The sequence below is a fragment of the Nelumbo nucifera genome, chromosome 7 (assembly GCF_055504915.1).
Source record: "Nelumbo nucifera cultivar China Antique chromosome 7, China Antique-T2T, whole genome shotgun sequence".
Lineage (NCBI taxonomy): Eukaryota > Viridiplantae > Streptophyta > Magnoliopsida > Proteales > Nelumbonaceae > Nelumbo > Nelumbo nucifera.
This window is the reverse complement of record NC_142655.1, coordinates 32066250-32080412: the sequence shown is the minus strand read 5'-3', so window position 1 is coordinate 32080412 and position 14163 is coordinate 32066250. Positions and strand designations below refer to the sequence as shown.

The window sequence follows — 14163 nt, the reverse complement described above, 5'->3', positions numbered from 1 at the left end:
AAAACAATGTGTCGATTAAATTGGAAAAAAAAAAGATACATGATTGAATATGCAAATTTAGGAACGTAGTGAAACAAGAGGCCCAGCCAAGAAGCTGAGGGTCTCATTTCTCTAGGAGGGTTATAAGCCCCTTCAGGTGTGTTGACAGATTGGATTATTGGAATTCTATCCTCTTTTAGCATTTATTATTATTGGACCTTTGTTACTTGTTTTCTTTTATTATGCTTATGGGCCATGGGCCTTTTATTTTTATTTTATTTTTCTTTTTTTTCTTATTGCCACTAATCAGAAGTCTTGTAACTTAACAGTTATTGATTGGCTTGACTGATTAAAAGAAGTGGAGGTCTCTTTATTCCCCATTATTGGCTGTGTTCTTTCCACTCTCTTCTTCCCCTAGTTTCTTCTACTGTTCTTTCCTTCTCTTCTTCTCAATAATTCTCAGATTCCATTGATTTTTTATTGCTGAAAACACAAATAGACGGTGATCTTCCATTTGTGATTAGAGTTTAATGCTCAAGCATCTGTTGAGGATTATCTTCTGCTTGGTCAATATATATTTTTGAAATATATAATCGTTATTGCATAGTAATTCAAGACTCCGGAATGTTGAGCAGCAGGATGGTGTTATAAAGTCTGACTATGCTGTTAATTACTATTTTAGGTGTATCTTAATAGCAGATAAATTTATTAATCCCAAAGGTTGAGATTAGTTTCCCAAAATTAATGTGAGCACTTCTACAATGAAAATTGGCAGTTTGGTCTTTGACTTCCTGTTTTCCTCAGAAGCCAGATTGATTTTCTTGGATTAGATCCTTGCAGGAAGTCTTTTTTCTTATTTTCCTTCTAAAAATCTATGTTTCACGAGTAATTGGAGTATTTAGAATGCCTTTTGTATGATTTTTGTCTTGGTTCTGACTTCTGAGTTTTTGATCTTGTGATGGCCCCTTTTGATTGTTTGTATATTTTGGGTCACTCTGTGGCTGTCTCAATAGCCCATGATGACTATGTTCTTTGATTCCTCCATGATTCTAAATTGTATATTTTTCATCTCAATACAATTTAGTCTACACCCCAAAAAAAGTGATTGAATATTTGATTGTATTACTTAGTGGATCCACAAAAGAGGAAAACTTTCTTAGTGTCATTGTTCACACAGTGCACATGCAGTTGGTTAAGTCAACATTTGATGAAGCCCCCTAGGGAAGCCTTGTATTCTCTCTCTCTCTCTCTCCCTTTTTTGTATTTTTTAGGTCATAATATATTTTTTTGTTTTTTTTTTCTGTTAGGAGCAACACAAACCATGAACATGACCAACCAGCCCATCTTCATCTGAGGGATCCAACAATACCCGAACGTGTAAATTTGCCAAAATATGCAGGACCTGAGTCACGATACTGCCCTGCACGCGTATACGAGTAGAGTGCACTGTACTTTATCTTGTGATTCCAGTGATCTTATGTTGTGGATTCCATCTGACATTTCTTTGGTATTTGCATGAAACAAAGGTATGTCATTAATGAGCAAGGTCAGCAAAAGTTGCAAATCAATGCTCAAAACTGCCTCCATTGCAAGGTTAGTTAACTTTTGCCTAGATTATTCTGGTGTATTGTCAGGTTAATCATATTTTTTTTTCAAGTGACCAAATGAAAATGGCATCTTTTAGTTGGATCTCTATGTGAATACAAACTTAGGTGATCACATGTTGTATCAACATGTATTTAAGCATGTATAGAATAAAAAGGTAGGTAAGGTATTTAGAAAGCTTTAGTCCCGTTTTCCTTTTCTATTTGAAAATCTTAACTGCATGAGGGGAAGGAAATAATCAAATCCAATGATATTACTGCACCCTCCCTACTTTGTCAAACTATTCAACATGTATTGGAAAATTCATCCTCCACAATCTCAAGGGGGGGAAGAATTTAGTAGTCTACTATTCAAGTATTCAACCAGACAACCCTTGAATATGCAGTCATGCTGTTCCTGCCATTTCTTGATATTTTTCATCTTTTTTTTCCTACCATCTCACATTCATTTGGTTATTCCAAAATTATCTATTGTTAATTTTGCAGGCATGCGATATCAAGGACCCAAAACAAAATATTGAGTGGACAGTACCAGAAGGAGGCGGTGGTCCAGGATATTCAATCATGTAGATTCCCCATCTTTTCAATTTTCTAATGTAAATAATTATGTTCTGCTATTCCTCTCTAACTATGATGCCATATTCCTTTATCTTCTCTGGAGAGAGAAATAGAAGGGGGGTGAGGGAGGTAAAACCCCAAATAATGTAAAGCATTTCCTTTTGGTCAGTTACATAATGCATGACTGGTGGTTCTAGAAGAGGTATTGTTGAAAGGTCTCTCAACAATTTAAATTGGTCCAACACTCCAACTTCCAGGAGTGCCCTTAGTAATCGAATTTGTTCTACTTGTGGTCCGGCCTAGATGATCAATGGTGGAAGAACTGGAAATCCCATTTTGAAATTAATTTAATCAGTCTTTTAATTTTCTTACACTTCATGTTTCACAAAAATAATCCCTTTTGAATCCTTGAAAGTGGCACACAAGCATGCCGATAATATCAGCAAGTGTTGATAACCTCTCTTGTGTTTCTTTCTTTTTCATGTTTTTTTTTGGGGGGGTTTAATTAAACATAAAAGTTTTAAAATGCTAACATGCATCTTGGCTATTACCCCAATACAGACATGGCCAGGGCCGTGTAGCTGAATACTGAGCTAAGCTGCCTGCTAGATTGTTCAATAAAACTCAGATAATGCACAAATTCCGGGGATTGCTCTTCCTTGAGCCCGACTGTAGCATTTTGAAATTTTACAACACCTTATATTAAAATTTTAATAAGACATCACATAGTCTATTTACTTTTCATTGATTTATGAGGTCGGATCTCCTTCCAATAAAAATGAGATCACATCAACCCCCCACAATTGCCTCACATGCACATCTCAGTGTGCATTGAGAATACCTCCCGTACTTGCCATTGGGAGATATTTCCAATGATGTGCTGTGGGGCGTTCGCTGTGAGGTGCCAATGTGAATCCAATAAAAACTTCCCCAACATGATTTGTGTCCGCACGAATCATGTTGGAATGGTTTTCTATTGCGAGGAGATTTGAGTTTTAGGTTCACGTTTAACAAGGTGTGCATTAAAGACTAACAATGTTTAAGATGTCACACATGTCATAACTGGTTAGCTCATGTTTGAATTATGCTGTCTATAAATGCACCTAGATTTTGCCCTCTTTCTTTAAAAACTGTCATATGCAAATTGGGTGTTATGGAGCCTCAATTGACTTGGTTTTTTACATTTTGTGAATTGGATCAAAGAAAGTTTTCTTTTTCTCTTAATTTTTTATGGGCATTAGGCCATGTTTGGTTCGCTGCCATTGGCCTCATTCTTTTAATTCTTACTGATTTTGGAAAAGAATGGGTAAGAATGAATGAGATGTGGGTGTTTGGGTAACCATTTCTTGCTGTAAGACTCATTCTGAAAAGAATGAAACTTGGGTCTTGGGCAAAAAATATAACATTTTGCAGCACGAAAAATATTCATGCTACCGCCCCATTCTTTTTTCAAAGTGTTTGAACCCTTGTCTCGACTGAACCTTTTGTCACTCCCTCTCTCAATCTCTCTGGTAAAATCAATCAACTAAGATTGATCTCAATCTCTTGAAACTAAGATCGATCTCTCTTCTTCTTCTTTTTCTTCTCGGTCTTCTTCTCAAGCTGCACACAGAGCACGGAGCTAACAGTGAAGGTAAGTTGGATACCTCCTCCTCTTCCTCCTTCTTATGTATTTCTTGCTCTGTTTTTTCCCCTTTTCTAGGTCGACCACCAATTTGTATTCATCACAAAGCTAACAGTGAAGGTAATGTTGTTGTCTTTAATTTGTAAAATTGTTTAATTGTCAGTATTTAGTCTCTATGTATCCATCATTTAATGTTCAAAGCCAAAATCCCCAAAATATTCAGGCAGAGCTTCAATTTTCAAAATATAATAGTTTCAAGCATTCGGCACGTACCGTGATTTGGTGACAATTTGTTGTAATAGTTTCAGGCATTCGGCACGTACCGTGATTTGGTAACAAATTGCTGTAATAGTTTCAGGCATTCGGCATCTTAGCTATAGCTAAGTATTCCAATTTAGTGTTCATCCAAACTCCAAAGTAACAGCCCATACCAAGATGCATGTCATTTTAGGAAAAAAACGAAAACAGAATTTTCAAACGCCAAGTCTCAAGATACAGCATTCAGTGGCTGGAGAAAGCTACAAGGGCCATTATGATTTCCTTGCTAGAAACCAATGAGTCATGATTTGAACTTTTAATTAGGAAGGTGGTGCGTGCCTTAATTTGGACCTAGCTCTACTACTTCACTCGAGTAACACAAACCTATTGCATGCAACTGAAACAAATTATTTTGTCCAACCCCAGTTGAGAGCAACAAAATAACAGGAATTAGTAGAATTGTTTGATCTTTGTTGTCCTTGTAACCAAAAATGATTTGTTGGTAACCTTGTTTGTTTTTTGACAAAACAGGATAAATTTCATAGATAGTGACATAGTGTATAAGATAACTTTGATTAAAAACACATGTTTTTATCCACATATAACAATTTACAGTTTTACAATAAACCGGTTGACTTGAAAATCTTCGATTCATAAGGCCATAATTGGTTACTAAAAGGCAACTTGCTATTGTGATGATAGGTCCATTACAACAGAAATTTGAACTTAATGTACTAGTGAACTAAAACCCTTGCACACAAAAAAATTTAAGAAAAAAAAAAAAAAAACTTGGAGTTGCTCCCCCTGTTGTGACAAATTAACTCCTTTCTTAGTTGTTGAGTAGATTTGAAAGCTCATTTACTAAGGGCTGGTTTGATTGGACTGGTTTTAAATCTCTACCATGATCATTTTATGCTTGTCCTATTTTGGTTAATTAAGGCCAAGTCTAGGCGAAGGTGAAGGGGAGTTTTTTTTTTTATTTCTAATGTCCAAAGTGAGGTAGGATTCACCTTTGGGGCTTCATGTTATTGGGTTTTGGTTGTGACCTCAAAAGTTTCCTACTGGTGAGGTTGCCATATGAGGAGTTGGTGTGGTTTTAAATTCTGATTCAAAGGGTTGGTTCAAGCATATAATTTCTGGGTTTACTTAGGTTTGAATAGCTCCATGTTCAATTCTATTATTCATTTCCAAATGTAATCAAGTATGACTAATCTTTTGCTAACTGTGGTCATCTATCAAAAAAAGCACACTGTGGTGATATTTGTCCTGTTAGATTTTCTTAGGCATTAATGACCTCAGGTAAATTTGTTTTATTAGAAAAGTTCAATAAAATGTCATTTATCCAGTCCAAATATGCAATATAGCTGTACTCCCCCACATGCACATGTAAGACCTATACCTGAAAACTGTTTGTGGCATAGGTCTTTGGTCTGGCTTTCTCTATTTTTTCTCTTACTTCTGTCAAACCATAACCTAAGGAATTTTTTTTTCTTTTTCCCAACTTGCCCTTCCTCACTAATTCAAGGAATCAAATGCAGCCAAACTAAAACCAAACTTTCCCTATCTCACTAATTTTCTGTATTGAGGTTTTCTAGCCAAAATTGTAACTTCTGTTACGAGTATTAAAAGATTTTTCCATCACAGAAGTGTTTGCACCAGGTTACTAGACTTCATTCCATGATCTACTTATTGTTTGTTTGTTTCCCAAATATTGTTACTAAAATTTGGAAAATCAATTTCCTCTCTCTCATCATGGCCTAGATGTATACAGATGTATTCATGATTCATGCTGATTGATCTACCTCACATCAGGAGATGGGTCTTTATCTAAATGTTATTCTACTTTGTCCAACAGGCAGTTGAGAAGATGGCATGCATTTCAAATCTGCAAAGGGGAAGTGGAGGAACTGAAGAAGTTAGCTATTAGGGTTTTGGGTTGTCCCCCACGAATTAAGTGTAATAAAGAATTTTGGGTTGTAAGTCTATATTATGTTTTAGTGTTAAAGGTTCTGAATTTATCCCCCACAAATTCAGTTTCCAGTGGTGGTCTATGTAGTTGGGAAACCGAATTATCTCTTTTTCTTGTCTGAAGAAAACATCTTCCTCCACCTGCCAGCAATGCCATAACTTTTAACTAATCCATCTAATGTTCAATTTTGGGTTTTGAGTGCAGGGCAAGGATATCTTGCATGAAACTATACAATCCTTTTCCTGGTGGAATATACAGTTATCTTCCTTTGATCAGTTCAGTTTTACCATCTTCTCCCTTTTAAGAAACTTAGGTGACTTGCTATTGATGAACAAATCCCAGGAACCAATTTGATTAAATGGGGATACGGGTTCTGATACCAGTCCTGTTAGGGGAAGACTGAAGAGTGATTGAAGTCTTGTAATGGGACCCAGACTATTTAATGCCTAGCCTAACATCAGGGTACATTGCTAGTGATGGATTCCACTGGGGAAGTCTTGCAATGGGACTGAAGTTTTTTCCTATTAATTTTTGCAATGTGCGTTTGTTTTTATGTAAAGTTGACATGTAAGTTTGATAAGAGTGCAAAAAGTGAGTACAGATTTATTCAAATAAAATGATGTAAATCTGTTTATTGAGGATGTTTTGAATTCATGAGGATTTTCCATGGGGGAAGAATGGTCTACCAACCTACATAAAAAGAATGAGGGAAAAAAAAGTAATGGAAATTTTAAGGATCATCCCACAACTTTTCTTTTCTTACTCTTTTTCAGGAACCAATAACAGCCTTAGTAGATCTCAGGAATTGAAGATAATTCAACCTACTACTTGAAATCTCAAAATTAAAATGCTAGTTTTGAAGATAACAAGCAATATTGGCTTATTGCTTGTCAGGGGACCCACCATTCACATGATCTCTCACCTACTTCATCAATACCAATACACTAGAATCTAATGTACCAAGTACATTAGATTTAAATCTAATTATAAGCAAAAGGGTTTGCTGTATACTAAACCATGCACGTACCAGCATATGCAGCACAAATTAGAGATTCTTTGGGTGGTGCAGGAGACTTGAGTGTGCATTGATGCATGGCACTATATATTAAGTGTTGGTGAGGAAGAGGTAACCTACATCCAAAGGATTAGATTGTCATGCTCATGGTTTTCTAAATCTAAACCTCAGGATGCAAAGTAATCACTCCTAACTCAACAGTATTTGATGATGATCTGGGAGAAAAATTCCATAAAGATTTGAGAGAATAATGTAAGCTTGCTAGATAGCTGCATGGAAGAGAGTATAAAGCCAGGATTAGCTAGCTTGGTGTTCCCATAGTCCGTAAGTAAGATTTATCTTTTGGAAATTATAGGTGTAAGAAGGATGGATTTCATTCAGAATATTAGAGATACTTTGTAGCTATTTTTTCTATTCGCCACCATATCTCCAGGAATCTGTCATTGCTTCCAGCTTTAATATCAAAAGTATTTCTTACTGCATGTACATGTATGGATGCATATATATGCATACTGGCATATACATCAATGGCATTGAATATGTACTTATATATTAATGAATAGATGCATCGGTTACATGGTTGAATGATATATAGATGATGAGTTAACTCACCACATTCATGATCAACTTAGGATCACTAGGGAAACAAGTTAGCCTTCCCTTACCATAACCGAGTATCAGACTATCAATGGTTCTGTAATTGATCAAAATGAGGGAAGAAGGAAACGTGATGAGAAATCAGTTTGCTTTAGTAGTGAAAGTAAATAATTTTGGAGAGAGAGAGACCCCTTCAATCCAACCTGGAAATTATGAAATTATGAAAATCTTCAATCCAATCCCTTCAAAATTATGAAAAGTAAATAATTTTGACGTCATACATTGCTTCTTTTCATTTTTTATATATTATTTTAATGCAACAAACTACAAAATCTTCTCAAGTTTTTTTGTGTGTTATTGATGTGGGGCCCACATGATTCCATGATATATTTGCCATCGAGTGTTGTATGTAGGGGTATCAATTGGACTGGATTTGGTCCAATCCGAGCCAGTTCAATGTGAGTCCATTATAAATGGACCAGGTCCAATCCAATCCAATGAATATTTTGGACCAGTATAAAAACACTTATGAAAATATTTTCTCGAAAGCACTTTTATAAAAGTAATTTTATAAAAATTATGGTCATGTTTGGTTCACTATTGTAGGCCTCATTCTCTTAATTCTTGCTCATTCTTGGCAAGAATGGGCAAGAATGAATAACATTAGAGTGTTTTACAAAAGCAAAGTACTTTTACAAAAGTATTTTTATGAGAGCATTTTTATAAAAGTACTTTTTACATGAAAGCATTTTTACAAAAGCACTTCTATAAAAGTAATTTTATGTAAAGTACTTTTACAAAATCACTTACAAAAGTACTTTTACGAAAGCACTTATACAACAATACTTTTACAAAAGCACTTTTTTGAAAATATTTTTATGAAAGTACTTTTAAAAAAGTACTTTTATGAAAGCACTTTTACGGAAGTACTTTTACAAAAGCATTTTTACAAAAGTGCTTTTATTCATGCACTTTACATTGAATTGGACCCAATTTGATCCATTTGCATTTTAATTGGATAGGATTATTAATTTAGTAGTAACAACATCAAAACTATTCAATTGTGCTAATTTGATTTATGTCATATTTCATTTGTTGCATTTTATTCTTAACTAAACAATTATTTAGGGTATGTTTGGTTTTGTAGAATAGTTGCCTGGAATTGGAATCAGAATGGCCAAAATAGTTTGTTTGACGAGAATGGGATTTTGATTCCCATTCCTGGCGGAATGGGATTCCCCCGTATGGGGAATGGCCACTCTCTCAAGAAGTAAAGAACTTAAGACAAAAAACTTAAACCCTAATATTAATAAAATAATAATATATTATTAAATTAATAATAAGATAATAATATATCGATAATAAATATTAGTAAACAATTAAAAAATGTTAGTAAAGTAGTAACAAAATAATAGTGATATAATAAACTATTACTAAATTAATAATAACATGCAAAGATATTGATTGTTATATATAATGATAATGATAATAATAATAATAATAATAATAATAATAATAATAATAATAATAATAATAATAAAATAAAAATATTAATACAATATAATTAAAGCAAAAATAAAATAAGAATATATTAATAATTAAAATAATAATACAATATTAGTAAAATACTAATAAAATAATAGTAGTATAATAAAATATTAATAAAAAGCAAAGATATTATTTATTAAATAATAATAGTAATAATAATAATTAATTGCAAATAAAATAATAATATAACATAATTAAAGTAATAATAAAATGATAATATACTAATTATAAAATAATAATAAATTAATTTTAAAATAAAAAACAAAAGTAATTGAATATTAATAAACTAATAAGAAAATATTAATAAGATGTAAAAATAAAAATATCATTAAAGTCATAATAAAATAATAATATATTAATAAAATATTCATAAATTAATGATAAATAATAAGATATTAATTATTAAATACTAATAAAGTAATAATAACAATGTACTAATGAAATAATAATTATATATTCATAAAATATTAATAAAGTAATAATAAAATAATAAATAGACTAATATAAAATTCAAAGTTTTTGATTGATTCCGATTCCAACTCCAAATGAACCAAACAGGCATCAACAATAGGTGTAGGTACATAGTGGTCACTCAAACCATCAAAGCATAAAGGGTGTCAAATTAATACCACACTGATGTCTGCAATGAGTTTATAACTCATCGGATGTCTGCGATGAGTTCATAACTCATCACATGATTGCGACAAATTCGTACCCAGAACAGGTTGCGATGAACTTTAGCCAGTGTAAACATGTGGTGAGCTTTGGACATGCGTGACCCCACGACGAGCTTTGCAAACGAGTGGATCTACGATGGGCTCCAAAACTATTGCAAAGCCACAAAAAGCGTTGAACTACTACGAAGCAATAATAAATGCTAGAAACACGTGTGTCTTTAATTTACGTGCATGACAGGACACTTTGTAGACCTAATAAAGGCGCCAGCTAAATAATGGTGTCATTCATGCCACGTCGGTTAAAAGGGTCATGAAAGGAAGTAGCACACACAAATTATGAGAATTCTTGGATGAAAGGAAAGTATGTCCCTAAGATATCTCATGAGACACGTAGTGAAACTCTAGCAGTGTTCCCTGACAACTAATAGCGAATCCAATATTCCATTTCCTAGTGGGAATCAAATGCTTTTAACCCCTTCCTTTCGAGACCTCAGGATTTCTCCCTATAAATAGGGTTCAATCTCGTAACGAAATCATCATTTTATCATTCTCATTTTTCCTAGCCTTTAACCTACCTCCTGCACCTAGTCTTACTTTGTCCTTAGGGAGTACGTAACTTCACCACCACACTTACAATAGGTGATTCCAATTCTAATTCATAGGGATTCTGATTCCAATTCTGATCTTATCCACAAACCAAATGGGCCCTTATATTTATAAACATTCCCATGGTAAAAATTTCTGACAAATTCAAGAAAATTATGTTTATTAAAATTGCATATCATATTTGACCATATAATTAATGAAAAACTCAAATAGCTATATGAAACGTTTAACCATCTTTGAAAATATTCGATACATGAGTTCAAATTAAGGGCCTCTACCCATTATATCACCATACCATAGTTAAGAAAAAAAATGATTGAAGAAGATCAATAATAATTAGAAAAATAAAAACACAAGACCTAATGGAAAATGAACTCCAACACATGCAAAACTAAAGAATAAAGATATTCCACCTTCCATTTGTATACCTGAATTGGCCTGGAAGCAACATAGCAATGGCATGTTGAAGAAAATTATACAAACAAAACCTCTAACGAAAAACAAAAACAAAAATATTAATAGTAAAAAATAAAAAGAAACTAGCATGGGAACAAACTTTTAGGCTCAATTTGGAAGAACTACAAATACAAATATGTATAATGCAAAACTTTGTATTTTGTATGTATTTGTATTGTACATATTTGCACTCTTTCTAAATTGAGCCTTAGGCTGCGTTTGGTTGAGGTGCAAATACTGGATCAGTGTTATAATGCACTCTGGATCAGTTTTCTAGTCGTTTGGTTGCAACGTAAAAGTGTATCGTGGATCAAGGTAAAATTGTATTTTTATTAGATATTACTTCATTTACTAGAGTTCAAATTTGCGCCCCATCGGTTCTCGCCCCACAAACGCCTCACACACCGAGCGTCCGCCATCTGTCCCTTCGCACGCAATTAGCTTGTCCCGCGTGCATGGGATGGTCGTTAGCTCGTCCTATTAGCCCCAAAACTAGCCCAAAACTGAGTCAAACATTCCCGCGTAACTTGAGCTGTTAATCCCCTGAACCTTGTTCTTCTCCCCTCACTCAAGTTCTTCTTTGGCACTAGCAATCGCTTGACCATGTATTCTCCAACGAGCAGTGCTTTGACGAGGGGTTGAAGTTGATGGTCCTTTAATGGTTGTTGGATTTTAATCTCATAAGAGATTAAATCCAATGGATTTGATTAGTCAATTACATGAGAAATTGCACTTATACACTTAATTGAAAAATTAGCTTTTCTCTTACAAAACCCAATCTTGAACTTATTCCACATTGGAAAATTATAAATTTTGTTTTCAGTATTTTAATAGGAGTTGATTTACACTCTTTAGAAATAGTAGAGGAAAATATGGGGGTTTGAAATTATAACCGCTCATAAACTATTTAAGGAGCATGAATCAAATTGTAACCGTTCAAGGTACTTTATCGTCTAAAGTTAAGTGACCCCATATTCCCAATAGATTCGAACGATGCATGTTGCCTCTCTGTGGAGAAGGAAGGAGCTGTGAGTAGAACTTCCAAGGTGTTTTCATGGCGAAGTAGAAGCTGCTTTGACGGTTCGTTGAGGAAATCCTCGGTTATTCGTTCTTCCTTCTTTGCTTTCTGGAAGCTTTCTCTTTTCAATTTTCTTTCTCTTTTGAGAGCTTAGATTCTTGGTGGAGAAAAGATTAGGTTCTGCTGTTCTTTACTTCCTTGACTGGTAGTTGCTTGTTGCATTTCTACTTGCTACGTTCTGAGTCACTGGGGAAAAGAAGGTGATGCTTTATATATTGCTGAAAATGTTTTCAGAAGAAACTTAGAAACCCAACGTAGTGTTGTGTAGGAAGTAGGAACCTTTCAAGCGTACGTACGTAGAAGATCTTTGAAGAGGTGAAGTGGAGTTTCTGATCCAAAAATGTACGAGTTTTTGCGGGACTCAGAAGGTGAAATCGGTTCAGCAGAGACACTAAATTCTAGCCAGAGTTCGATGAGCAGCGATAGCTGCAGTAGCATCAGTCGTCTTTCATTTGATGCTCTCGAAATCTCCGCCAAAACTTCGTCTTATTACTCGCCTGAGAACTTTGCCGTCAAGCCCCACTGGTCATCGGACTTCGCGTGGGAAGCTATACGTTCCGCCATTTCCCGCCGCAAGAGCGGGATGACTTTCAGGGATTTCAAGCACGTTCGTCGAATTGGGAGCGGCGACATTGGGAGCGTCTACCTGTGCCGTCTCAGGACCTCCGGTGCCGGCGATGATAGCTGCTATTACGCCATGAAGGTTGTGGATAAAGAAGCGCTTACGTTGAAGAAGAAGGTAGAGAGGGCGGAGACGGAGAAGAGGATTCTGAAGATGCTGGACCTTCCATTCCTTCCTACTCTCTATGCAGAATTGGAAGCGTTCGCATTACGCTTGCGTGGTTATGGAGTTCTGCTCTGGCAACTGAATGAAGTAATAGCAGCTCGCTCGACTGAATGAAGTGTAGTCCAGTGCCTCGACGGCTGGTATTACATCGGGTAACTGAATGAAGTGTAGCCAAATATCATACACATAAGAATAATGTTGGAGAATACCTGGTCAAGGTGAACTGGTCGGAGTGGTCACCGGTGCTGGAGAAGGAGAACTCGGGTGAGGGGAGAAGAACGGGGTTCAGGGGACCGGCAGCTCAAGCATGCGGGAATGTTTGACTCGGTTTTGGGCTAGTTTTGGGGCTAAAGGGACGTTAGCCCTGCACGTGGGACAAGTTAATTGCGTGCGAAGGGACAGATGGCGGACTCTCGGTGTATGGAGCGTTTGTGGGGCGAGAGCCGGTGAGGCGCAGATTTGAATTCCATTTACGAAGGAAACTTTACTTCGATAAAATCGAAGTAAACATTTCCTTTCCTCCATTCTTCGATTGTTAGGAAACAAGCCATCGTTTTGTTCTTATCTTCCCTCCTCCCTTGCATAGTGTGATAGTACTCCACCAGAGGTTGAGTTACAATGGGTAATTTAGATCCGTCGAACCTGTCATCGGTGACATATGTAAAAAAAACTATTATCTGACAGAAATAGGGACTTTTGGAAAACTCCATCAAAGAGAGAACTGGAGAGAGAAGAACAACCGCTGCAAAGGAACTAATAACCAATTTCTAACCTGAAGAAAGAGACCTTGTAGTAGTCTGGCTAGTGGCTAGGAATGGCAACGGGGCGGGTGTGGGGTGGGGCACCTCCTCCCCGTCCCTGCCCCGAAGTCAAGATATCTTGTCCCGTACCTGTCCCGTCTCCGGTGGCAAGGCGAGGCATTCATTCTCTATCAGGGACAGGGAATTTCCGAATTCTCCTCGCTCTAAAGTAATTATTTAAAAATTATCTATTTTATGGACAATTTATACATAGGATATAGGAATTTGGGGGTATTTTAGAATTGAATTATAATACTTTAGAGATAATTCAAAAATAAAATTATGAGATCCTAGGATTTTAAGAATTTAAGAAAAATTTAGAGATATTTTAAATATCAATATTAAACTTAGAGATATTATTGATAAAAAAATATTAAACTTAGAGATATTTTACTAATTTACCTTCGGGTTCGGGGAATTATATACAAAATCCGTCCCCACCCCGTATCCGGTTTAGAGAAAAATCATTTTCCCCGTCCCCACCCCGTCCTTGTTTAAGGTTGGGGAAAACCCGCCCCTTTTGGGGTGGGGCGGGGCCCCTGTTTTATGGGGGAAATTGCCATCCCTAAGTCTAGCTTAAGGGTGTCAATGGATCGGTTTTGGATTG

The 14163-nt window shown here is 35.5% G+C and overlaps 1 protein-coding gene across 1 annotated transcript in view; it reads left to right on the top strand.

The window, feature by feature from the left end:
• The window catches only part of ETFQO (electron-transfer flavoprotein:ubiquinone oxidoreductase), a 60245-nt gene extending 57731 nt beyond the window's left edge, over positions 1-2514 (top strand). The window contains exons 16-18 of the mRNA XM_010260221.3: positions 1287-1415; positions 1506-1572; positions 2070-2514. Of these exons, the coding sequence (XP_010258523.1) occupies positions 1287-1415; positions 1506-1572; positions 2070-2153 (280 nt within the window). The 3' untranslated portion in view covers positions 2154-2514. The remainder of the gene's footprint in view (positions 1-1286; positions 1416-1505; positions 1573-2069) is intronic.
• The last annotated feature ends 11649 nt before the right edge of the window (positions 2515-14163 follow it).